Source organism: Varanus komodoensis, unplaced genomic scaffold (genome assembly GCF_004798865.1).
Source record: "Varanus komodoensis strain SLA01 unplaced genomic scaffold, ASM479886v1 scaffold21, whole genome shotgun sequence".
Classification (NCBI taxonomy): domain Eukaryota; kingdom Metazoa; phylum Chordata; class Lepidosauria; order Squamata; family Varanidae; genus Varanus; species Varanus komodoensis.
The window spans coordinates 3,824,473-3,851,314 of NW_025335589.1; the positions used below are offsets into that span (position 1 = coordinate 3,824,473).

A 26,842-nucleotide genomic window follows, 5' to 3' on the forward strand; every position below is an offset into this window, starting at 1 on the left:
TAAAAGACGATGCAGTACAAGTGCTACACTCAATATGCCAGCAAATTTGGAAAACTCAACAGTGGCCACAGGATTGGAAAAGGTCAGTTTACATTCCCATCCCAAAGAAGGGCAATGCCAAGGAATGTTTAAACTTCCACACCATTGCACACATTTCACAGGCTAGCAAAGTTATGCTCAAAATCCTACAAGCTAGGCACCAGCAGTATGTGGACTGAGAACTACCAGAAGTACAGGCAGAATTTCGAAGAGGGAGAGGAACTAGAGATCAAATTGCCAACATACGCTGGATCATGGAGAAAGCTAGGGAGTTCCAGAAAAACAACTACTTCTGCTTCATTGACTACGCTAAAGCCTTTGATTGTGTGGATCACAACAAATTGTGGCAAGTTCTTAAAGAGATGGGAGTACCAGACCATCTTATTTGTCTCTTGAGAAACCTATATGCAGGACAAGAAGCAACAGTGAGAACTGGACACGGAACCACTGACTGGTTCAAAATTGAGAAAGGATTTCGGCAAGACTGTATACTGTAGCCCTGCCTATTTAACTTATATGCAGAGCACATCATGAGAAAGGCGGGCCTAGATGAATCACCAGTTGGAATTAAGATTGCTGGGAGAAATATCAACAACCTCAGATATGCAGATGATACCACTCTCATGGCAGAAAGTGAAGAGGAACTAAAGAGCCTCTTGATGCGGGTGAAGGAGGAGAGTGCAAAAGTAGGCTTGGAACTTAACATTAAGAAAACGAAGATCATGGCATCTGGTCCTCTCACTTCCTGGCAAATATATGGGGAAGAAATGGAGGTAGATTTTATTTCCTGGGCTCCAAGATCACCGCAGACGTGGACTGCAGCCAAGAAATTAAAAGATGCTTGCTCCTGGGGAGGAAAGCTATGCCAAATCTAGACGGCATACTAAAAAGCAGAGACATCACCCTGCCAACAAAAGTGCATATAGTCAAGGCTATGGTTTTCCCAGTTGCAATGTATGGCTGTGGAAGCTGGACCATAAGGAAGGCTGAGCACCGAAGGATTGAGGCCTTTGAATTGTGGTGCTGGAGGAGACTCCTGCGAGTCCCTTGGACTGCAAGGTGATCAAACCAGTCAGTCCTAGAGGAGATCAACCCTGACTGCTCTCTAGAAGGCCAGATCCTGAAGATGAAACTCAAATACTTCGGCCACCTAATGAGAAGGAAGGACTCCCTGGAGAAGAGCCTAATGCTGGGAACACTAGATGGCAAAAGAAGAAGGGGATGGCAGAGAATGAGGTGGCTAGGTGGAGTCACTGAAGCAGTTGGTGTGAGCTTGAGTGGACTCCGGGGGATGGTGGAAGACAGGAAGGCCTGGAGGAATGTTGTCCATGGAGTCACGATGGGTCAGACACGACTTCATGACTTACAACAACAACAATTATGATCAGGGCAGCTTTTTACAAAATTAAAAAAAATTAAAAAGCAAAACAAGAAAAACCAGAAAAACAGGAGAACCAAAGCTCAGTCGGCTTTAAAAGCAGATTAAACAAAGACATGGAGAGCAAGACTATGCTGAAGATATACAAGGATGACGGTTGAAGGTGTCATTCAGCATGCATCTGGTTAGCTACCAGACATAGCAAGATGGCAGACTAGACAGAACCTCGCTTTTCTTCTTCCCAGAAAGACTGGGATATGCTTTCATAAATAACCTGGAAATAGGAGTGAGCTGGGAGGTGCAAATTTTGTCCATAACAGCAAATAATTTAAGATAGAAACATAGGAACAGAGCAAATCAGAAGGAGTCTCCTGGGCCACCTAGTCTGACCTTCAGCTCTAGCTGGGGGACATGACATGAGTGGAGCTGGCTAGAGCCAGGGGTCAGACTAGATGGGCCAGGAGGCCCTTTCTGACTCTCTCTGTTCCTGTGTTTCAATGTTTCTATCCTAAATTAAGATAGCTTAAACAAGAAGGGATTGTGAGGGGCTCCAAAAGGATCCCTCCAAGCAGGGACAATAAGCATCAAAATAGCAAATGCTATTCAGTGTAGGTAAGTGTACAGTGATGCATTTTGGAGTAAAAGAATCTCATCTTCAAGTATAAGCTGTTGAGATATGAGCTGGCAGTTACTTACAAGGAACAGGAACTTAGGGTTGTGGTGGACAGCTTGATAAAAATGTCAACCCAGCATGTGCTGCTATAAAAGGTCAAATTCCATATGAAAGAAAAGGAACTGAAAATAAGTCTGCTAACACCGCACTGACCTTATTTAAAAAAACTCTATGATGCAAATACGTAATTATAGTCACCATACCTCTAAAAGGATACTGTAGAGTGGGGAAAAGGTCAGAAAATGGCAGCTAAATGACCAAAGGGCTGGAGCAACCACTGTAGAAGAAGAGTACAACGTCTGGGATCCCTTAGCTTAGAAAAAGTGATGGGTAAAGGGTGACCTGATAGAAGTATGCAAAAATAGGCATGGTGTGGAGAAAGTGGATAGGGAAGCATTTTTCTCCCTCTTCCACAGTACTAGAACCTGGAGTCATGCTTTGATGCTGAGCGGTAGGAGACCCAGGACCAAAAAAGATAGTACTTTCGCACACTTCCATTTAAACTATGGAATTCAGTTCCACAAGATGTAGTGATGATCTCCAATTTGGACCATTTTAAAAGTGGACTGGAGAAATTTCAGGAGGACAAGAATCACCATGGCTACTAGTCCTTCAGTGCTATATACTCGTATTGTACGTCGGCCTGTGTGCACCGGTTGCTGGGGGACTTGGACGAGCGAGAGCTGTTGCACTCACACAGTTCTGGTGGGTCGCCATAGGCAGCTGATCGGCTACTGAGTGAGCAAAGGGACTAGTCAGCACTTGGCCTGCTAGACTCAGTTTAGCTTTTCTTACGATGCAAGGAATTAATTAGAGGAAAGAGCGGACTCAGAGCAGGCGTATGAAAAGCAGCTGACTCTGTCTCTCAGCCGTGACCCTCCACTTCCTTCCCTTCCCTTCCCCCCCGCCCCGCCCCGCTTAGAAGGAGAGAGGCTCTCGCTAACGCCCCCGCCCCGCCCTCGCCCATGCAACGACGTGTTGCGACGTCAGCGAGATAGCTTTTGGGAACCCCGGGGCAGAGACCAGCCGCAGAACGAACCATATTGAGTGCGGAGGGGAAAAAGAGTGGCCGTAGGCACGATGAATTACACCCAGGCGAGGCTCTCTCCGATTCTCTGACCTCAGTTCAGTGCTGCTCTTCTCTTGTTTCGCTGCGTATGCAGCTGCTTCAGTTCATTTGCTGGGAAAAAGGAACTTCTGGGGTTCCCGACTTCTCCCCGCACCCCAGTCGTCTCACTTGGGAGCTGCCGCTTGCGTCAGAGCTGGCAGGAGGTGTGAGCCCGGTTACATACGGCTTGAGTTCCCGGACTCCGCGCTCATTCAGCCGCTTGCTTGCGCCGGGTAGACTCGTAAGCGCCCCCCTCCTTTGATTCCCTTCTGAGCAGGTAGTCCCAGCTCTTCTGCCCAGGGGTGCCTTCGCTGCGGATCCGGAAGGCAAGAAGTAGCTTTGATCCGCTCTTGCGCGGGAGGCGGCTTTTCCTTTTCTCTGAATTCCCCTAGTCCGCTTGCAGAAGCGAGCGTTATTATGTATCAGAGCCCTGCCAGGTCCCTGTGTTCGGCGCTCTCCAGCCTCTGTTGCGCTCCTGCCTCCACCACTTCCTCGACCCTGCTGCTCCGATCCCCTACCCCGGTGAGAAGAGCCTTCTCCCCACCCGCCCTCCGCGCCGCAGGCGCCTCCTCCTCGCCTGCCGCTGCCGTGCCTCGCTGCGGTTGCCCTGCAGCTGCGAGCTCCGGGGCTGCGAATTCTCAAGCAGGTGAGAGCTGCGGACCCTCCGGGGCGAAAGTTGTATGAGCGGAGCGTTGGGTTTCGGGGGTTCTAATTAGACGGCGCGGGGAGGGTGGGGTGCAGGCCAGCTATTCCTTTCATTCCTCTGTGGCTGGCCTTACAACCAAGGATGAATCGTACCAGTTCGTTATCTTCTGTGAGGTTGATGTTCCCTTTTCTGGATGGACATCTCAGGCAGTGCAAAGGTGAGTTTTTCAGGGTGGGGCTTGAAGCCAGGTGGTCTCTTAGGCCCTCCACATTTGCTGCTATGCTGAGATTGGGGAAGGGGTTCTGTAGATCTTGCAGAGTACAAATATTGCTTTGCTTTTCTAGCGGTTTAAGGAAAAATAGGGCTAGGTGCAAGGAATCTCTCTCATCTGTGTGTGTGTGTGTGTGTGTGTGTGTGTGTGTGTGTGTGTGTGAAACGGGGAACGAGCTATAGCATTACGAATCAGTGTGCTGTTCCGGTAGAAAATCAGTATGGGGAGTCGGTTCCGATCTGCACTGAATGAAATTCACTGGATGCCTTTGGGCCAGTCACTGAGTCCCAGCCCAACCTACCTCACAAGGTTGTTGTGAGGGCAGCATAGAGACAAAGAGGACCACGTACTGGAATCTTTGGAGGAAAAAGTAGCATCTGCAAGTAATGAAGACATTGTGAGCCAGTGAACAGAAGATGCCTTAAAAATATAGATTCAGTGCCGGTGTATTAAAAATGGCTTCTTCCCAGCAAGGCTTGTGTCAAGTAGACTCATAAGCAGTTCTCCTGCAATTCCTTTCTGAGCAGGCTGCCCCTGCTCTTTCATTTTCTGAAAGACAAGAAGTAGCTTTGATGCTTTCTCAGGCCAGCGGTGGCTTTTCTTTTGAATTCCCCTCGCCTGGCTTACAGAAGGGAGCATTGTAATATATCAGAGCCCTGCCAGGTCCCTATTCATTGTTGTAAATATATAAATAAGATAGTTAAATAGAGGCCATGGATGGAATCTTATGACCATCTGTTAAGTTTAAGCTTCTCTGATGTCTCTCTGAGTTATCTGTAGGATTTTAGATAATACTGTTCCCATATTTTGCTTCTGTTCTGTTAATACTTCTGTTAACTGTCACTGTATTTGTGCCCAGAGAAAAGTAGATGCTACTATGTAGTATATACAGGTCTACTCTTTATCTGCAACTTCAAATATTTCTGAATGAAAGTATCCAGGATGTATCATTTCCAAGGGCTGTTATGCAATGCCTTATGAGACTAAATAGATAATATAGAAGCTTGCTGTATTCTGCAAGTACAAATTTGTTTGCAAAATGTGCTCCAAAGTTTGGGAGATCATTTACAGTAAACTGAAATATGTTTTGCATTTGTTATATTTGTTGGCTGATAATATGCCTTTTCCCACATAGATGATGACTAATGGTTTTATGCAAATAAATGTGACTAGACAGCCATTAGATCACACAGGCTTTGAAAGAACTGGTTAAACTTTGTAGTTGTTAGTCACAAAGTCATGTCCGACCCATCGGGACCCCATGGACAACATTCCTCCAGGCCTTCCTGTCCTCCACCATCCCCCGGAGTCCACCCAAGCTCACACCAACTGCTTCAGTGACTCCATCCAGCCATCTCATCCTCTGCCATCCCCTTCTTCTTTTGGTTAAACTTACGTGTCTCTATTTGAAACTGAGGAAGATTTGACTATGTGGGAGCATTTGATAGCTACACTATAAAGCATGGTGAACTGAACAATTACCACTGTGTTACTTCCTTCACTCATTTTGTTTTACTCAACCTTCTTTTAGCTAAGCTCCAAACTGGTTAGGAAACTATACCTTCTCTAGCCAGTCAGATCAGGGGCAGACAACTGGGTTCCCTCTGTATGTTGTGGACTGCAATTCCCATAAGCCACTACCAATATGTGCCAATAGTCATGGATTATGTAAGACATCCAAAACTACTGAATGGCACCAGGTTGTCCATTTCTTAGACAAATGAGATAGAGTGCACCCAAGCATGTGTAATAATGCCCTTCTTTCAGTCACTCCCTGTTGTTGCCAACCTATACTTACACTTTTGCCTCCTGAAAATGTAAAAAATAAAATTAACATGCCTTTGCATGTTTAGACACTGGCTGGAGAATGCTGAGACTTATAGGGCATTTTTCTGTATAAACATATATAGGATTGTGCCCTCAACTGGTCAGTGAAATTGTAGTACTATTGTATATTGTTTAAAAGCTTACAGTGCAATCCTGAACATGCATTCTTAGAGGTAAATGCATCTGAGTTTAATGGGGTTTACTCCTAGTACGTTTTATGTAGGACTGCAGCTTTGGAAAAGCCCTCTTCTGCTTACTACTTGTTAATCCTACACAAGCTAATAAAGTCCAGCTCAAACAAAGAGCATGTTTTTTTTAAACCTGGGCCTTGACTTTGGCAAGCTTCTGCAGAAGTGTCATTGCTTCAAAGCATCCACCAAGACTGCATCTCTATGTATCTTAATGAAGAAATCATTTTAGGTCAACCACCAAGCTTTGAGATACTTAATAGAAAATGTTGTATGACAGTAACAGCCTTCACGAATCTTATACCCTCTTAAGTGTTTTAGATTTCTATTCAAATAAATATCCATCTGTATCAAAAGTATAGCAAGGTCCATAGTCTATTGCATCACAGAAACTCCTCAGTGCTTATTCTTCCAGGTTTGAAATATCAGTCTTTTAGCTGTCAAAATGGTACAGTGAAACCATTTGCCTTTCCAACTCTTAATTTCTATGGAACAGGTAAATAATTTAAAAATAGTGCAGGTAAATGTGCATCAGTAAATATTAAAGGTTGTTCCACTACAAAATGGATCTATGTAATAAATAACTTTTTTTCCCAAAAGAAGTGACTACTGGACTTTGCCAAAAGATATGTCGAAAAGAATCATTAGCTGTATTGCACCATCAGAAATTGGCTGAATTAGACATTTTCTTATGTAAGCGACATTATCCTGTCCAATAAACACAAAGCAGAAGTTCTTTTCTGAATAAGAAACCATTTAAGACCCATAGACAAGATAGGTAGATTTCAAAGCAGCAACCAACCAGTTAGGAATTTTCTTGTCATGTCCACAATATTTACCCAAATATGTCCACTGAAGCAAAAAGTTGAGGACCCCTAAACTAGTCCATTGCTGAAATGTGAGTCTGTGTAGTATTGGTCTTTGCATATTCTTTGACCTCTAACACTTGCCAAAAAGCAAGTTTAAAACAGCCATATAGTCCTTTGTTAATTTTTTTCTGTGAAAGTATGCTTTTTGCAGAACCAAAGTCTGAATTGTTCTGAGTCATATTCTTAAAATAATAGTAATAAAAATGTGGCAGTCTGGAGATAAGGCTTGTCATTTTCTCAGTCCCATCGCAGCACAAATGGCAAGAGGTCAAATTGTCCTTGGGAAATTACTTTTCTTTTCCATAAATGTTTAAAGAGAAAAGTGCTGAAACAGCTGACTGGCATGAACACAGTTGCAATCTCGATATCTCATTTACACAGAGAAGTCCTTTCTATCTGGAATTACTTTGGAATATGCAGCCTGATAATTGTGAGGCACATACTCCTTTAATCCCCTGCCTTTATTGGCCTTTCTTATATATCACTACTTATTATTAAGTTAAGAAGCCTTGGCTATAGCTCAGCACAATGTCCAGTTAAAAAAAGGGAAAGGTAAGTAATGGAAAGATGCTTTGCTGGAGAGCCTCTACCAGTCAGAGCAGAGCATTTTTGATAGATGGGCAAAGAATTTCACTAGCTATCGGGCAGTTTCCTATGTTTCTCTGGCTAAACACAAGTTTTTTTCAGCCGTCTATCCTTATTGTAACATATCCTGCATTCAAACTTTTCATACCGAGACTAGTGAAAGGTTTAAAAATCTGCAGATCTGGAATATTTCATGGAGGTCTTGTCATCTGGTCTTGTGAAACCTTAATTCCTCATTACAAATCATTTAGAGGCAGGTAAGATAGGAGTTATTTGAACTGTTGAGTGGCACCATAATGAGGATGGAAATTAGCTGCTAAAAGCCATGCCTGCCTGCTTCTGGAATCCCAAGCAGGTCACTCATCAGCTTTTCCAAAAAGAGGGAGGATGCTATCAGGGCCAGAGCATGAACACATTTGGGTTGAATATGTCCTTCCCTCCGAAGGGTTGATGGGCTAAGAGCCAATTAGACCCTGTGAGATCTATGGAACAGGGAAGGGTGCGGGGAGTCCTAATGCTTCCAGAATTTGAAAGAACTCCAGTTATGATCCAGTGTACACTGGGAGGCCAAACTCATTCTGCTGTCCCATTGTAATGCATGAGGCAGAAACAGTACTTTTCAGGCTGAAGGCAAGAGGAATTATTCCAAGGTGGCATTGAACCAGAGGCACTGCCATAGATTTGTGTTGTGTTTTTATTACCATAGAACATGGGTATTTCTTAGGCTACAGTTCAAGGAACACTTACTGGTAAGCAACATGAAGCTCAGTAAGCATGCTTAGGGTTGCACTGTGAAGTGCAAAATGGCCCTAATAGTGGCTGATGGGGTTGCCCTTACAGAAATTTTGGACTGAGCCTGTAGATGCCAAATGTTCACATTGAACAATCCTACTGTCATTGCATAAGCACTGTTGAGCAACTGGCTGTAACTTACATAGGCATGATGAAGCAACTTGTGGGAAGCTGCAGTATTCCTCTGCATCAAGGTTAGAATGAACTAGCTGGTGGACTTTCACACCATTTATTTCCTAGGCTCTGACAACGTAGCTATAAAGTAGTAATAGTGGGAGCCAAAAGAAGCAAAGCCCTCTCTCTAGCCAAGGGCAAAAGATAAGCAACGTACATCAAAAGTAATCTGCCCTCTAGGGTATGGTAAATTAAACTGACTAGCTATGGAGTGAAGAAAGGTTTGAAGTAGGAAATTTCTCAGGAATATTTAACCACTGTCTGACCCTCTTAGGAGGATAAGTGCTGTGCTTCTTGGGAATATGCTGTTGCTGCAGAATATTCTGTTGCAATGCAGTAGCAGGAACCCAAGCAATTTATGCAATTGAACTGAGTTCCATGGACTGCCAAATGCACAGAGGGATTGACTTGTAAGCTGTGTGGTACAGCACTGCAGAAGAATAGGCTGTTGCAAGAATTTGGGAGAGCTGCAGGCATTACCCTGGAATAGCGGTGGCACATGTAAAATACCAGGGTGGTGAGAAGAGGAAGGGCAGCTGTGCCATTTACTGCAATCTTACATATGTTGACAGTTCCCTTTTTGATATTGCAATGCTGCTACCAGAAAACATGTATATTAACTCCAGAGCCTCTGCAAAAGAAGAGGGCAAATATTTATTTAATTATTTAACTAAAGCATTTCTATCCCATCCTTCACCTGGGACTCAGGATGGTAATACAACAGTAATGCACAGCATCAAGCAAAAGTAAAAACCCAATTTTAAAGCAATCATCAGATCTTAAAATACTGCAAAAATAAAAAGGGTTTGGCCAAGCACCAAAATGAATAATTGTCAGTGCCAGGTGCACCTCTCTGGGGACCATGTTCCAAAGCCAGGGCACCACCACAGAGAAGACCCTTCTCCAGGTAGCCACTGTCCTGATCTCCTTTGAAGGCCGATGAGGAGGTAACAGAGTTTAAAATCTGTTAAACATGGGCTTGCCAGGATACAGATTTTTCTGGTATCCTTCACATGTGCAGAAATACTTGTGGCTGCAACCCATTCCAGGTCACTTCAGAGCTGCAGTTCCTTTGTCCAATGTTAAGTGTATCTGGGATACATTTGTACTCTATATTTTTATTCACTGAAAAGTAACAATAAATGTGTCTTTGCTTGTAATAACTGCTGATGCAGTATTTTACTAGGACAGACCTAATAACTTGCAAGCTTTTACAAGAGATGTGCCTCTAGGGTGCTGCATAATCTTGACAGAAAGGGCAGCTGTTTGATAGTCTTCCTGACATGGAGGGAAAAGCTCTTACGTTTGATCAATGGCTGATTGGAGATAGATGCTTCTACCTAAAAGCACCAGAAAAGGTTCCAATCAGCCACCAATTGAAGATAAAAGTGCCTTTCCCTGGGGGGCAAGAGGCAGTTGTGGAGGAGGAAGCTGCTGTGTGATCCAGTCCTCCTCCTGTAGAGGCTTGTCCTGCTTATTTGTGAGTGCGACCATGCAAGTAGCAGTACTACCGTACTATAAATGGGTAATGAAAGAATTGAGGTAGGCTGGATTTTTCAGTATTGTACCCCACTCAATGTAGCTCTGAGAATGTCTCCAGAATGTCTCCTGTGACCCTAGGAGCAAAAAAGGGCTTCTGCCATATAATATACAATGTGTACTGTACAAGCCTGTAACTGCATGTCTGCTGAGTGTGCCTTTATTCTACAGAAAATTATATCTGAATTTCTTTTAATCCAGCACAATTTTATTTGCCCTCTGAGATATGCATGGAGCCCTGGGTTCAAGACAGTCCAGATGGTCCCTTTATCACTGCTTTCCTTAATCAGAATAAAAATAGTTTGTTATTTATACCATTAGTCTTCTACTGTTGGGTTGAAGCTCATGGGTGGGTTTTGCTCTTCTCTGAAGTGAGTTGCACCAAGGGCACTGCTGCTACTTTTCTTATCTGAGTGCTGGTGGTTTAAAAATCCTTATGAGAGGAAGAATGGGAAAAATGGGCACCTAATGTTAAAAAATGTAATGTTTGCTATCCAAAGTTTGGTCAAAGAGCAGTCATAGGTCTGAAAAAGTTGAAGACTTCAACAAGCATGTGTCTCTAAACCGTGGATTCCATTTCTGGGTGTGTTGCTGAAGGCTTTCTGTTTTCACTAGCATCTATTAATGCCATCTCAGCCAAGATCGGACGAATTTCTAGGAATCTGGCTGAAAGGGCATAGATAAGAGAAGATCTGCTTACCTCTGAAAGCCATTAAGAGGTAAAAGGTAGGTTAAAGGTTGGTTCTGTCAAGAAGCTTGTTGAAGTGTTTGGGCAAGAGTATTTGTTTGCTTATACAGCCTACGATACTGTCCAAACAGCATGCATTTTCTTAAAAGGGACAACATTCAGCCTCCCAATAGGTTGTATGGGTGACGGAGAGAGCAAGAATAGCGTCTCCTTTTTAGGTAAAGCAAAACAAACAAAAATGCATTGACATTATGTGTTTCGCGTGACCAAGGTAGCCTGGGTTAGCTTTTGCTGGGTGGAAATAGTGATCCGTCTAGCAGCTGTTTCAATATGTGGGCACGTCATTACGCATCATGCAAGAACCCATGTGAGTATAGATTTTTCTAGAGTTGCTAGGAAACCGTTAATACTGAGTGCAGCAACCAAAAAAAGCCATTCCACTGGAAACTATTCCGAGAGAAGCCAGTAGGTGTCACCCGGGAACCGAGGCAGCCTGTACAAAATGGTCACATGACTTCGAATGCTGGCTGATCTGGGTAAGATTCACCATTAGACTTGTTTACTCGTCAGGCTGATGTGTTCCTCCAGTTTATCAGGTGTGTATTTCTCAATTAGCAGCGTCATTCGATGCTGCCTTTTTCCCCTTGATAGATTGCAGAGCCTGCTTTCTGGAATGGACAGAACTTTAGTAACTCTGGAAGTGTTTACACCTCTGAAGGACTTAGCTCTGCTGGATCCCACTTCGTACAGTGGTAACCTGTACCTAGCAACTGTTGAAGAGAAATAGAATTACAAAGAACGTCCCCTTCCATCTCGGGAAGCATGGTTGTAGCTAGATCCTTCCCTGTTTTAAAAGAGGTGGGGTTCATGCTCGTGAGGCCTTGAAAATATAACAAGATTTGAATGCTAATAATTCTCTTTTACTGCGATGGAGAAAATTCCAGGATTATTATTTAGAAGCTGCTGGAAAAGTATGTCTTTCTTTTTGCACAAAAAGGTTAGCCAGTTTAGCAAGTAGACAGAGCGTTTGATAATGGTGTACTGGGTGTTGGCACCAGTATTTAATGGTGGCAGGAAACAGCATCTGTTACAATAATTGCTTAAAGGAGACTGTAATGCCAGGAGTTCTAGGACGTGTTTCTGTCTCAACATGCACAGTATTGTACTGTTAGTCACAATCCTAATCATTTGTTGACGCCAAGGGATTTTTAAAAAAAAAGAAAAATCAGGAATGGAAACCACTGCTTCATTCTAGCTAATTAATAAAGCACCATGTGGGGGGGGGATTTTTGTACAAATTTGCATAGCTTTTTCTCCACCACATTAGTTCATGTGGTTCTCCACCCTTCTTCCTAGATTAAACCAATCTTTGAAAGTCAAAGCTCTAGCCTTTGCACAGTATGCAAATGTCTGTAATGATAAAGTTTTGTGAGCTTTATGTTTGTCTGGAAAATGTTGGTGACGCATGAACAAACGTCACATTCATGACCGACTTGACCTTCCATTGATGGTGGAAAGTAAACTTGTGTGGCAGAATTTTATCTGGGGTGCGATAATCTAAATAGTCTGTCTGTTGAGTAAAGAAGCAGTTTGTTCTGTTAGACTATCGGTAGCTGCTCTTATTGGCATAAATAGAAGCATTGTTACAGTTCGTTTGAAAATGCCTGGCATGTGATAAGTCAAATGAGTGGAAAAGCTTAACAGACAACTGGAAAAAAAGCTTCAGCACTTATAATTCTGTTGGTGTTCAGTGACTTGGATCGATTCGGAGTACAGACACTTTGTCCATGGAATGTGTATCTATGAAGCAAACTATTAAATTCTTAGAGATGTTCATGAATGAAAACCATGCAATGGGGTAAGCCTGGATCCAGGGGAGCACGGGGGCAGTCACAGTGGGCGATTCATATTTTTACAGCTGTTGTGTGTATAAATTGTCCGTAGGAAGAACAGGTGTCCCACCAGATGTGGGACTGCAGTAGGTAACTTAGATTTCCAAAATCGGAGAGAGAGAGAGAGCGCACTGCTTTATAACCTACATGGTAAGGAAGTGAAATACATGGTCCATCCCTTTATGCTGGTGTTATATTGATTCTCTATTTATAGACTGATGCCTTCTAGTTCAAAAGAGATTCACCCCCTGAAGGAATCAATACAAATATCCACGAATTATCCTGCAAAACTAAGGCATTGCAAAACTTAAGAAAAATAAATGCCAAGCCTTTACTGATGGTTGCATTTGCACATAACAGCTGCTGTTCTGTTAACTTTGTTTTGTGACTGTAACCATAAATTTGTCTTTCTATAGCTTATTTTCCCCATCTCTGCGTTTGGTACCCTATTATTTTGCAAGCCTTCAGAGAAGTTTCATTTTCAGATTGTTCTTGCTGGGCACTTCTGCTTCAGGGTGAACAGTACTGCAACAAACAGCAACTGTTTTGTATTTAGACAACATGCTTTAAACGAGAAAGATAAGCCAACATCAAACCATGACTTCTTTTTGTGCCTTGCTGCTGGTTAAAATGCCATGTGTTGTTTGCAGGGATGAGTTCAGACTCAGTGGCCTGTTTGCATGGTCACCCTAGCACACCATCCAGAACCAGACCATGGTTATGGGTGCTTTGTTAGCCACAGCAATAACCCATCTTTGCCAAGTTCAGATGCCATGATAAGCTGCAGCATGCACTATAACCCATCACAATCTAAATAACGCCTGATAGACTGTGGTGATCATGCAAGCCAACATGGTGACTCATTTTGCGTGATCATGTTGGTTATTTGGCAATTGCCACCCTTTCCCAAACAAGTTATGCTGTTTGGGCAACCAAAGAATCTGGGGCCTGCTGGGAAAAATCACTGTGTGAATACTGAGTCCTATGCAAGTCTGACTAATGTAACACCATGTATGTTTACACAAGAAAGTAGTACTCCATAACATACTGTCTGTAGTACTGTTAAAATGCCAGCTCTGAGACATTTTATCTTCTGAGACATTTTATCTTTTGTTAAAATGTGTGTGTAAATGAGTTTTCCCTAACCTGGTGCCCCTGAGAGATCCTGGACTTCCGCTTCTATCAGCTTCAGGGATGTTAGGAGGTGATGATCTGGAGGGCATTTATTGGGACAGCTGGTCTAAATATTTATGCAATACCTTGATGTGCTTTTAACTAAATTTTTATTTATTTGTTACATTTATATCCAGCTTTTCCACCAAGTAGCTCAAGCCAGTTTACATGTTTATCTTCCCATGCACCCCACTTTGTTTTATTCTCAAAGTAAACACTGTGAGGCAAACTAGGCTCACCCAAGTTGAGTAGCAGTTTGAACCAGTCTCACCAGTCCTGTTCCTAAATTCTAATACAACCCAGGCTGTCCTGTCAATCATACTATATGGGAAGTAAAGTTGTGACTTCAGTTGCTTTGACCTGTATTGCCAGAAAGGAGATTGCTTATGCTTGGTTTAATGCTGAATATTGCTCTTTTTTGCTTCTATTGCAGTGTATTCCATGGGCAACAGTACAAGCAGGCTTTACAGTGCTCTCGCAAAGACTTTGAGCAGTGATGCTGTATCCAAACATCAGGAGTATTTGGAGCAGACAGCAGACTCGGAACTCCTGGATCCCATAGATCCCAAGGATCTGCTTGAAGAATGCCAAATTGTTCTTCAGAAACGTCCTGCGCGACTCCAGAGAGACTTTGTGGACCTGAGGACCAACTCTACCAGAAATGTCCGACCCATTAGAGTCATGCAGTGGAACATACTAGCACAAGGTATAACTCTTAGCCACAAAACTGTTCTTCAATCATTGTGGAATCGAAAAGAAATTTTGTGCATTATGTCAAATGGTGTTCACTAGCAGAAATATCTGCTAGTTGAGCAGGAAAGGCAGCAATTTTGGGTAATTTATATTCCCTTTACAACACCCACATCTGCTCTTGAAGCTCCCCCAGCCTTCTGTAATAGATTTGGGAGTTACACAGAGGGTTGCAGGGAAGAGGGATTTTTTTTTGAAAGTGGTCTTTGTCCCTGTTGCACCAGCAGGTGCCTTCCATCTGCAGAGAGACCACCACTAGATTCAGTCCTGCATGTCTTTGTTGTGCTTCCTTCAATAGACTAGAATAGCTAAAATGGTGACATTGGAGAATCATTAATATATATAATGCCTGCACAATAGGCTATGTTAGACAAATCAATGCTACTTATATTACTGGGGGGAATCCCTACTATTGGAAATAGGGTGGGGATGTCAATGAGTAATCAGCAATTTCGTGCATATATAGAAAACGTGCAAATGCTAGTTCTGTTCCTTCCTTTAAAGAAAATCTGTGTATGCAGAGATCTGCATATCAAGTCTGCCCTCCGACATATGGGCAAGTGCTTTGATTCTTCTAGGTCCCTCCCTTTATTTTGTAGGTACAAAGAGAGTACATGAACTGAGGATCATCAAACATGGATCTGTATTTGGGTCATAGATGAAAAAACATTTTTCCAAGCTGCAGTTTTATGATCTTGGGTAGTGCAGTGCAGAAAATTGTGGATTTGCTTTAAGAAACTTCATACTTAGAACCCAGTTAGAATCCAGTAATGGCTGCCCAATAGACATGCCAAATGGTTGCGCAAGACTGTGCAAGTCAACGCATGCGTTTTCTTTGGCCCTAGGGAAGGGGGATTCAGTCATACAATTCCCCACTTGGTAGTCTGATCACCATAGGAACAGTTTACCATGTAATGAGGTGTTTTTCTAGTGTGCCTTCTTGTTAACTGGGTGCAGATTATATTACTTATTCCCATAAGCTTCATGGAAGGGTAAATTAACTGCTAAAAACTGCTAAAGGAAGCCTTAACCTATGGACATATTGTTTTCATTCCAGCTCTCGGGGAAGGCAAGGACAACTTTGTGCAATGCCCCATGGAAGCCCTGAGGTGGGAAGAAAGGAAATGCCTCATTCTAGAAGAGATCCTTGCTTATCAACCAGATATCTTGTGCCTACAGGAAGTGGATCATTACTTTGATACTTTTCAGCCTTTACTCAGTCGGTTGGGCTACCAATGTACTTTCTTCCCTAAACCATGGTCTCCATGCCTAGATGTGGAACATAACAATGGGCCAGATGGCTGTGCTTTGTTCTTCCTTAAAGACAGATACACACTCATCAACAGCACCAACATCAGGTTGACTGCAATGAAGTTGAAAACCAACCAAGTGGCCATAGCTCAGATCCTGAAGTGTAAGGAAACTGGCAAAATGTTCTGCATTGCTGTTACTCACTTGAAAGCTCGCAATGGTTGGGAGCGATTCAGGTCTGCACAAGGTGCTGATCTTCTTGAGAATCTGAAGCAGATTACCCAAGAGGCAGAAATCCCTCTCATTGTCTGCGGTGATTTCAACGCTGAGCCCACTGAAGAGGTGTATAAAGAATTCTCAAACTCCAGCCTGAACCTGAACAGCGCATACAAGCTGCTGAGTACTGATGGACTGTCAGAACCTCCATATACAACCTGGAAAATCCGTCCCTCAGGAGAATGCAGGCACACACTGGATTATATCTGGTATTCACAACATGCCTTGAAGGTGAATGCTGCCCTCAGTCTTCTGACTGAGGAGCAAATTGGACCCAATAGGCTACCATCGTACAATTACCCATCAGACCACCTGTCTTTAGTATGTGACTTCACCTTCAATGAAGATCCAGACAGGCTGTTATAATAAGGTGTAGTTAGATGAGAATTTCATGTACTGTGCTTATGAAGGCAGTGGCCTTTAAAAGTGATCCCTGAAGACTTTGGGGAAGGGGGATTATTTATGAATGATGAAGCAATGGTTTATTTTCAAATTATAATCTTGAAATATGCTTTTTGTCATTAACACCCTGCTGTGAGAGTAAAAAGTCAAGCAAAACAAAATCTTCTGACTGTTTATTTAAGGTATGCTTTGTGTTATCGCAGTTCTTGGCTGGAGGCTAGAAAAGGGTTGTGCCCTTATTTCAGCAGAGGACTTGTGTCTAGAACAAATATGTAGATAGTCATATCTAAGATCTTGGGGTCAAATGATAAAGCAGTTGCCTTAGTATGTGCACACAGTGGCCCAAAAGGAGAGAGGCTACTCAAGGCGTGCAGTTCCCTTCAAATATCACAATGGCAGTTGTGCTGAATGACTAGATTTTGCTAACATGGCACAGGACCTATTTCATTTTGGAGATACAGTTTTAAAATATACCTGAACTTGTCCTGAACTGAGGCAAAATGCAGGAAGCATAGCAGAGCTGTGGAGCTCTACTGTAGGCAGTACACGATATTCCTAAACTGCAAACCTATGCACACTTAAGAGACCATTCCAGGGATTATGAAGTCCCCTTTCAAGGCTATAACTGTTGCTAATACCTCAGAAGGGGCTAGGAAGCCCAAGAATCTGATCCTTCACCCCCTTGCAGCTATGCCAACAGCTTCCCAATATTGCAAATATTGCAGCCTCAGAGGGAAAGGAGAAAAGCCAGGAAACACTATGACTTCCCATGCCTTGTCAGTGAGTTTCCTGCGCCGCTTATAAATGAGGAAGAATTGTAAAGGGGAAGTCAGAAGCAAAAATGTTTCCTGCCCTCCTGGCTGCCAGCAACAGCTGGGCAGGACATTGGATACTCAGAATTCTCCAAGATCAGAGGCTGCTGTCTAACAAGGGGACAGCCCATAGAGTTGCAACCTTAGTAGAGAATAAGGGCCTTACTTCACATGGAACAGATCTTTAATAATTGTAAGCTTTGTGCAGTGGGATGAATAACAGTTTGGGGACAGGACTAAAAAGCAGAAAAGAAACTGTTCCTTTGACCCCACAGTCCTGATCTCTGTTGTGTGGATATTTTCTAAAGCAGAGAGATAACAATAGATTTCCCATGTCATGCTTTATTTGCTTAAGGTTGGAGACACCTCACTTTCTGGTTTAACATTTGTGGGAATGGGCTATAAATCTACAACCTCCAGAACTGATTAAACCACGTTTATGTCTGCAAATATTCATCCCTTGCAATTTAAGACAATTTAGTTTTAGTTTACCTTTATAGCTTAACTTTAAAATGAGACAAATGGATGGGTATATAACTGTAGCCAGATTATCTGGTTATTTCGTACAAACCAACCTAGAGTTTCACTCAATTCAATGGCACTGCGTTCGTCTTTCTTACCTTTCCCCTCATCCTCTTTGACTATTCCCTTTCTTAACCTTCCTTCTCTTGTTCTACCCCAGTGTAGCTTTGACAATGGCAAAACAGAACTAGCATTAGCATTAACATGGGAAGGCACCTCAGAGGCTTCTGTGACAGGCAGGTAGTCCATCCAATAAAAGCTTCAAGCTTTGCATTACAAACAGGCGAACAGCCTGGTTTCATGGTGCTTCCGAACACATATGCACATGGATGAAGAGGGGTACTGGCCACTTAAGGAGAAACTAGGAACCAGACTAAATTGTGGGTGGGCGACTTTGGCAGGACGGCAATTTACAGGAAAAACTGGGGAGAAACCCATTTTCTTTTAGTGTTCGGTAGCGCCTCAAGGCATTTTTTGCCACCAGCAAGAGGTGCACGTGGTCACTCTCTGCTGTATTTATTTTTATTTCATGTTTTTGCTGCCCAATAGCCAAGGCTCTCTGGGTGGTTAACAAAAGTTAAACACACAAACAAGACAACATAAAACAAGAGAGCTACAGCAATTGCAGTTGAGTCAGCATAGACACATAGCATAGCAAGACAAAATGCAATATTGAAGATACAGTTTAAAAGTTAAGACTGTTAAAATGCTGGGAAAATAAAAAGGTCTTTCCCTGGCACCAAAAGGAATACAAAGTAGACATCGGGCACACCTCTCTGGGGAGCTCATTTCACAACCAGGTTGCCACAACCAAAAAGGCCGCCGCCTCCTACTAGCCACCCACCACACTCCTTTGGAAGGGGCTCCTGGAGGACTCCCTGAAGATGACCTCAGAATCTGGGTAGCTACATATGGGATGAGGCATTCCTTTAGATGGCCATAAGCCATTTAGGGCTTTGACTTCAGCTGGCAGCGAGTGTAGCTGGAAGAGAACTGGCATAATATATTCTCATGAACAGTCTTACTGCCCTGTTTTGGATCAACTGAAGTTTCCAACCATTTTCAAAGGCAGCCCCATGTACAGTGCATTGCAGTAATCCAAATGAGGTTACCAGAGCATGGATAACTGTAGCTGGGCTCTCTCTGTCCAGATAGGTCCATAGCTGGTATATCAGCTTAAGCCAATAAAAGCTGCTCTGTGCCAACAAGTTTGCTTGTGCCTCAAGTGACAACTCTGCTGTAGATGTAGCCAATTCAAAAACAGTCACTAAAATCTTTTATTGAATTAATACCACCACAATTGCATGTGCTTCAAAAGGGTTCAGTGCATTTGTATTCTTGCATATTTCTAGAATGAATTGGAGAAAGTTTGGATCTACAAAGTGTAAGTTGGTCCTTGAGTCAACACAAATCATGCAAGTTTCATCTTTTTTGTTGTTGAATGGGATTATATTATGCCAAACAACTGTTCTCCTCTTGAGGGCCTAGCATCCAGGAAGGCTAAGGATTTAGGACAGGGGTATTATAGCATGGTATTTGATTAAAGGGCATTCATGGAGAAAAGCTCCATGACATTCCGCATGAATACATTTCTTAATTTCAAGGAAAATTAAGTGCTTAGTACTGGGTATCTGAAATCACTGTTTTCAGTTCAATGTGCAAAAGCAATTGTTCCCATGAGATTCTCTTCCACGACCTGGTACTGATGTTATTTCCCTTCCTACACTATAGAGTTCCAAAACTCTGGATCCAAAGTAATTGTGAACAAAAGGAAAACAGTTGCTGGCTCTGTTTCACAAACATTTGTGCAAGACATTACAAAACTTAGGTGCAAGAAGGTACTGTAACAAATCTCATGCACCACTGGTTCATGGAAGAACATTGTCAGAATTTCACACAGCAGTCTACAGCACAAAGGTAAACAGTCCTTCCTGCATACACAGGACCGACTAGTCATGTGATCTCAAGCAGCATTTTCAGGTAAGACTTTTATCAAATTAAGGGAAAAAGAAAGCAGTATTAAAGATGCCTTCAACATAAATGATACTTTAAAAGATAATGCAAATAGCTACTATGCAGCTACCTTTCTTACCTTGGGATCTGTATTCACACATTTATGAACTACTCACGAGTAGTCTCTGCGCGCCTTCATCTTCCCTCTGAATGGAAGCATGTATCCCAACAAACTCTGTGGTTGGGAAACAGTCCCAGCATATACCACTCCTGGCTGCATTTCCTGCCTTTCCCCCACTGACCCACACACTCCCATGGGAGTATTCTCAGGGGCTGCTCCACCCACTCCATGGAGCACCTATCTACACAAGAGAGCAGCATGGCTGTCCCCATAGTCACTGCTCCTGTCTTGCCTCCTGCTGCATGCCCTCCAAAGGATCACCCACCTTTCCCACAGACTGTCCAGACCACTGAGATGCCTGTCTTGCCCACCTGGCAATGTGCTGCCTCCCACATGAGCATTTTCCCCTCTCACACAAGCATGCAAGGGGTGATAGAGGGCTCACACAAGAGGCCATGCCAGGCAAGTAAGATGGGCATCTCAGCAATCTGGCCAGGCAGGGGGCATTCAGCCAGGTAGCAGGCAAGGTGGGCAATTCAGCAAGGCACACACTGGGGAGGAAGACAGGCAGTGCAAGGCAACTCAGACACTGCTAGGTGAACAGGGCAGTGGAAAATGGCAGCTTGCTGCCAAACTCACTGTCAGAAAAGGGGAAACAACAGAAAAATATTGTAAGCAGTTTCAGTGTCCTAAGCATTTCCTAGTCCACCAGGGAAGCTACCTGAATAAAAATTGAGATCGGATTAGACTGGCAGGATTTGTCCACAAGAAATCCGTGTTGGCTTCTTGCATTGCTGTCAAGATGTTTACAGAATGACTGATTTATACTTTGCTCCAGAATTGATTAGTCTGTAGTTCTCAGGTTCCTCCTTTTGAAGATAGCAGCATTAGCCCTTCTTGAGTCATCTGGCACTTCACCCACTCTCTATTTCTCAGAGATAATACACAGTAGTTCTGAGTTCCTCCCAGTTCCTTCATTATGCTAGGATGCAGTTGATGAGACCCTTGAGATCTGAACCGAAAGAAATTAGGTGTTCCATGACCATTCATTTATTCACCTTAAACTTTAATCCTCCCTCTTGAGCGTACTTCAACTTTGCCAGGAAGAATGAGCCAACAAAGGAATTGAACATAAATGCCTTTATCATTTTGTCTTCCCGAGTAGTTAAACCACCATTTCTTTCCTCTGTGTTTAGTAGACATATCTGAAGAAAGGGTTTTTTTTAGCATCACGAAATCCACTATCCTCAGCTCATTCTCAACTTTAGCCTTCCTAATGCCATCCTTGCCATTCCATGCTACCTGCCTGTTTCCTTCCTTTGTAGTTTGGCCGTCCATTTCTTATGTGTCCTTCAATCAAGGATAGCCAATCCTCTATTTCATTCCTCCACTTTCTTATTATTAGCAACACCAGTCAAGAATTTCTTGAAGGGACCACATCTGATAGAATTTGTCTCACAGCAAATACCAGGGAAATTGGTATAGCTATTGTATTAGTAATTACTACTACACTTCATGTGTCCTTGAACTATTGACAATTTTTCCTAAATTCCTCATGTAAAACACTTCAGTGTGGATGAATGTACACAACCCATATCTAATAGTCACAAGTATCTGTTTTACTATATGAAGATGGAGCTGACATTAATGAAGCTTTTCCAAATGTGTCTATGTCACCTCCTCTTCAGACAATTGTGGTGTTTGTTTCTTATTGTGCCTAGGAATGACTGTGCTTCCCAAAATGGATAAGCGTTTTAAAAGCTCTATGTATGGATTCAGACAAATGTATCACAGAAACTGCAATCACATAATATCCTGCATGAACTGAAGCTTCAACAGTGAAACTGTGGTCCCAAAATTCAAAATGAATTCATACGGCAGCTTCTAGACTCCAATTCAGTCAACCAGTTGGCCACTTGTGGTATTGTCCAGGCAGATTCAAGAAGGGAACTGAGAGGTGCTTCTGGTTTTTAGTTTCTATTCCTAGCAACTGACAGCCTTGAGTACAATGAGACAGAAGCATTACCTACAAAGGACTGAAGGTGGTTGCAGAACAAGAGGCACTTCTAACAAACCTGATTCTAGTAATGTCGTCATCAATGATTATAGCAAGTACTTACCTCTGCTCCCCCTTTAGGAAGTTGGTTACATTAATTCATTCAGAAAGGGTAAGACAGTAGAACAGGAATGTGTTAAAGAAGGTGCAGCTCAGAAGTCCTGCTATTTATTATTCAGTTTTGGTTAAAAGTATTTTACATTCATTTCTCTTGGTCATGGTAAGAACCATATAGGACTGCTATACTGCTATTACTAGTGCAGTATGACGTAACTCCCACACACTTGACAGTTTTTCTTTCTGTGTTTGGTATATACTGTTTAGAGATAATTGTTTCCCACACGATCTTATGTTAATCCTTGTATCATAAAACCAGACCTGTGAGAACACCTGCCAAACTGCACATTTCAGAAGCAAGAAGCAATTGCTACTTCCAGTACACTTTTAGAAGCATGGTAAATGAGAGAAGACCCTTCATTGCTTGATACTTCTTCGAACACTAGTTCTAGTCCTAGTTCTAGTCCTGAAATTAGAGGCTCAAGCATAGAAGAATGAATCTATGTAGCACTGCGTATCTCAATGAACACCAGAGGGCATATTAAGACTTTCAAAAAAAGAAAGAGACTAAGCTTAAATTTCATCTTTGTATTTCAGTAAAACCTACTTGAATACACTTTGAAACAAGAGTACAACAAAATAGAATATACTTTAAATGTTGAATATACAAACTATTATAGTTCATTCTGAACACTGGTACTTCCCCTCTAACCTCAACTAAAAAATGTACAGGGTTTTAGCTACCTGACAAGAGTTCATGCCAAGTGTGACCTTTCAAGTGACAGAGCAGAAGTTGAAATTGAAATGTATGCACAGATGTTGAGGCTAAGTGGGTGACCCAAACTTGGTGTTGCAAAAGGCTGAAACAACCCTATGGCCATTTTGCCCACAATTAAGAAACTGACAGACTTGACTACCATACAAAATATGTTACAAGTAATTCTATAACAATACTGTGCTAGGTATAAGATTTTTAAAAAATTGTTTTAATAAAAAATGCTTTACACAAACAAGCCATTAGCTTATTTCAAGAAAGATAACTGAAAATCAGTCTAAGGCTTTCATTTTAAAATCTGCTTAAGCTGTATGATACAGAAATCCCTCATCTTCTTTCAGAAGCTCTTTAATTCACTCCTTTAATTCACATTCTAGAATACGTAGTAGCAGAGATTTTTCACATAGCACCAGTAGAATACTGTGAGTACACAGTAGTAATTGCTGGTATGCATATTAAAATGCATCAAATTTGTCTTCTGTAACAGTGAGACTCTTCCTATACCCCCGCAATACACATAAACCAAGAACCCCTCACAGAATCAGCTTAGTGTTCCATGTCTTAGTGTAACTCAGTAATGCAGTGAACCTCTTGAACCCTCATTAGTCCCAGTAATTGTCCTTCTTCATCAGTTTAGTAGCTTCCCAGCTTGCAAGAGTCAATTTTGTCAGTGTGTGGATGTGGTTCAATTCCCACTGAAACATGGGACATTACTTCTCTTCCAGTAAATTTCAAACATATGCATAACTATTAACATTTTTTTTAAAAAAAAACTCAGTTTTTTACTTCTTGATTGTATCCATTTCCCTGCCTCCCTAATATGTCAGTTTGCTTATTTCCACAATGGTCTATGCAATTAATGTTCATAGGTGCTTTTTCTTCATTTGTCACATGTTACAATTCCCTCCGTTTTCACTGTTACAGGGAGGGCAATGGCTGAAGGTGTACTGACGACCACTACGTGGGTAACCGTCTTGGTTCCATCTGCTGGCTTTTCTTCTTGCACAAGTTGCAGTGTCTTAACCTCTCGTTCCTGCTTTATAGCTACTGCTTCAGATTTGACCTCTGGACCTTTTATAACTGCACTAATAACTCTTGGAGGAGTATGGCTACCTGCCTGCTGAGCAGGCATGGACAGTCTCATCACTGGGGTCCCATGGGCTATAGACACTGGAGTGAGTGCTCTCACAGCCAGTGGGGTTCCAACTATGTTAATACTTCCTGTCCCAGGCAAGCCAGTTTTTGTTTGCAACTGGCACTGTGCAAGTTGCGTAGCAGGGATGGTAATTATTTTGGTAGGCTGCATTGTGATTTTCTCTCCATTTTCAGCAGATGCTGGCATTACTGTAGGGATTGTCTGGATAACTACCTTTGGGGTTGCTGCTGTTGTTGGGCTTGTACTGGTGATCAATGGTGACCCTGCATTTACTGACTGCACTGCAACAGTCGATATTTTCTGTCCCAGGGATGTCATTACGACAGGCACTTGCATGGCCACACGAACAGTTCTGTTAAACATGTGAAGACAAAAATTGTATTAAGAACAAATAAGCAATATGGAAAAATGATCTAACTATGATAATGAGATAGAGTTTGTTTGCATACTTTTTAAAAATCTTCCTCTTTAATTTGAAACTGAAACTAGAAATTTCCCATCCCTGTCTCTTAGGTATATTTGCTTCTTAAAGTTACAGAATTTAAATTCCGTTTCCTTACTGCTACTGCATTGACAATTGCAATTAAAATGTGAAAATATGGTTTTAAACCACAGAACTAAACCATCTTAACATTAAACAAGGTAAAGATGCTTAACTACCTTAAATTTCAACACCCTGGCCAGCAATAAAGCCATCTTTAGAGAATTAAAGGGCAACAAAGCTACAAAGTTAACAAAGTCAATGTCAAAAGAGCACCACATCTAAATTCAAACTCCTTGATTTACAAGGGTTAGGGTTATGGAGAACAGTTTATATATCTTTGTAATCCCAATCTAAATAATTATTTTTAGACTGACCCTCCAATCATACAGAATGGTTCTACAAAAATTCCTTCAATGTCAGCCCATTCAATAGACAAATCATGCAGTGCGAACCTTGGAGCAGTTGTTGCTGGAACAGTAGTAGTGGTGGGAGAACAAGATGACATTTCATGACCAGGTGAGGAGATATTAACCATTCTGGTAACAGGCTTTTCTGCTCTTGCACAAGTCAACTGAGAAGCACTTTTTCCAGAACGAGCAGAGGTTGCTGCTTTCAAGAGGTTTTCTGCTGACAACGAAACTCGTTCTAATGATTTCTCATCTGTGGGGATTGATAACTCTTCAGTGCCACATTCACTTTTGTCATCAATAACCACAATATTTTTGGGCATTTCCTTAAACTGATATACAAGCCTTTGTCCTTCCACTTTTGCCAGAATTCCTCTTTGGTAATAGTATCTGCAAGAAAAAAATGCAAGTGTATACAATAAGAAAATAAACAATAATCTTTCTTTGCTTTCTGGTTTCCAATCATCAAGGTACTTTACTGACATAGACAAAAATCTTAAAATAACATGAGTTATTCATTTAAAAAGCACACAGAAGAGTGAAATAATTAATGTTTCTGTAAAAAGCTACTAGTGGCTTCAGTGCATATTGCCATTTTAATCCAACAAAGCTCAGAAATGTTGGCACTGAAGTTCCCAATCATGTGTAACTAGCAAGGGGGAAAAAAATCCGCTAAGGTTCTTCTTTACCCCTCCCTTTTTTTCTTTTCTTTTACCTCAGAGCTCTTCCCATTGTTTCATAGTTCATGTCAGGCTTGTTCTTATGTTTCCCCCACAGTTTGGAAACCGCTTTTGAGTCTACAAGTTTAAAAATGCCCTTTTCCCGTTGAGTCCACTTGATATATCGAGGACAAGTATTTTTGTCCTGAAGCAGATCCAGAAGGAATTCCCACAAATAAGTTGTATTTCCTAAAAACAAAAAACAAAAGCCAGCATAAATTTAGGGTAATTAGCATATTTTAAAATTTCCAAAGAAGTGCAAGATATCGTCACACAACTACCTAATGAAATAATATAGAATAATTAGGTCTATTACATATCCTTATTTCTGTGAATGGGATATATTATTTTCAGAAAGTGTACAACCCAAAGTTTTGGGAGAAACATTTTAATTTGTTAAAAATTCTCAATTTTGGAGAATGAGTGGGATTCATGTGTCAAAAGTATCCACAGAATGCTAACCCAAGGTCTGTTCTAGGCTGTGAATGTGATACCCAATGTTGACTTCATATTTAAAATAAAAAGGATTGCAGGTCTAGATACAGATATACTAGGGAAAATTTCTGATAAAACCATGAACTTATGCCTTTAAAACATCTGTGTCTGTATTTTACACCCCAAATAAATGTTAGCCATAAGTTATTTACAGAACACTCACAGCCTTAGGATTCCAATTAACAAAAAACTCCATATTTTGAAGACTTGAAGACTAAATGCTAAACCTGAAGGATAATTCAGGCCAATGCTATGTCTCCCTTTCTGATAGCCATACTAAGGGAATATGACAAAAGTGGTGTCACCCATAACTTTATCCAGGCATACAAATCAGCAAAAGACCAGCACAATAAATTTAAATAACCTTATTGAAGGAAAACAACAGTAACAAACAAAGTGAAACTAACATATATGGAGAGGGTCTCAACTAAGCTTCCCACAACAAAAATATTCTCCATCCATAGAATGATGAAAAACCTAAGTATTTGTTCAAATGCATTGAGCTTTCAGAATGTCACCAAAAAGGAGAAGATACCATTGTCATCAGCAAGATACCGTCTGCTCATTTCCAAGGACAATAGTCCTGCACCCAGCAATTCTCACAGACAACTCTGCACAACTCAAAGGGAGACTGCTAACTGTTGAGAAGACTGAAGTCACATATTGCTCTAAGTATTATCAACCATTATTAGGAAGTCATTCAAATTCATTCCTCTGTTGTTGAACAGTCATAGATACTGCATGATTACAAAATACAACTGCTT

General features: G+C 41.8%; 2 protein-coding genes across 8 annotated transcripts in view; one reads left to right on the forward strand and one right to left on the reverse strand.

Moving 5' to 3' along the window:
- The first annotated feature begins 3,377 nt into the window (after positions 1-3,377).
- On the forward strand, positions 3,378-16,682 carry NOCT (nocturnin). Of its 5 annotated transcripts, none has more exons than XM_044430773.1 (3): positions 3,378-3,844; positions 14,276-14,548; positions 15,650-16,682. In XM_044430773.1, exons 1-3 carry the CDS (start codon positions 3,616-3,618, stop codon positions 16,483-16,485), a joined length of 1,338 nt encoding a protein of 445 aa, XP_044286708.1. In that variant the 5' UTR covers positions 3,378-3,615; the 3' UTR covers positions 16,486-16,682. The 5 variants fall into 5 exon arrangements, with proteins under 5 accessions (XP_044286708.1, XP_044286712.1, XP_044286709.1 ...); XM_044430777.1 differs by lacking the exon at positions 3,378-3,844 and adding an exon at positions 10,851-11,373; XM_044430774.1 differs by lacking the exon at positions 3,378-3,844 and adding an exon at positions 11,421-11,529.
- Positions 16,683-22,615: 5,933 nt separating this feature from the next.
- The window catches only part of ELF2 (E74 like ETS transcription factor 2), a 42,620-nt gene continuing 38,393 nt past the window's right edge, over positions 22,616-26,842 (reverse strand). For all 3 annotated transcript variants that reach the window (XM_044430770.1, XM_044430771.1, XM_044430772.1), the window contains 3 exons: positions 25,580-25,772; positions 24,910-25,254; positions 22,616-24,325 (listed from right to left, as the gene is read on the reverse strand). In XM_044430770.1, the coding sequence (XP_044286705.1) occupies positions 23,698-24,325; positions 24,910-25,254; positions 25,580-25,772 (1,166 nt within the window). In that variant the 3' untranslated portion in view covers positions 22,616-23,697. The remainder of the gene's footprint in view (positions 24,326-24,909; positions 25,255-25,579; positions 25,773-26,842) is intronic.

Excerpts from the sequence above, each read along its gene's own strand:
- NOCT (XM_044430773.1), top strand. The coding sequence starts at position 3,616 with ATGTATCAGAGCCCTGCCAGGTCCCTGTGTTCGGCGCTCTCCAGCCTC. Across the intron at positions 3,845-14,275 it reads GGCTGCGAATTCTCAAGCAG|TGTATTCCATGGGCAACAGT; the intron begins GTGAGAGCTGCG and ends CTTCTATTGCAG. Across the intron at positions 14,549-15,649 it reads GTGGAACATACTAGCACAAG|CTCTCGGGGAAGGCAAGGAC; the intron begins GTATAACTCTTA and ends TTTTCATTCCAG.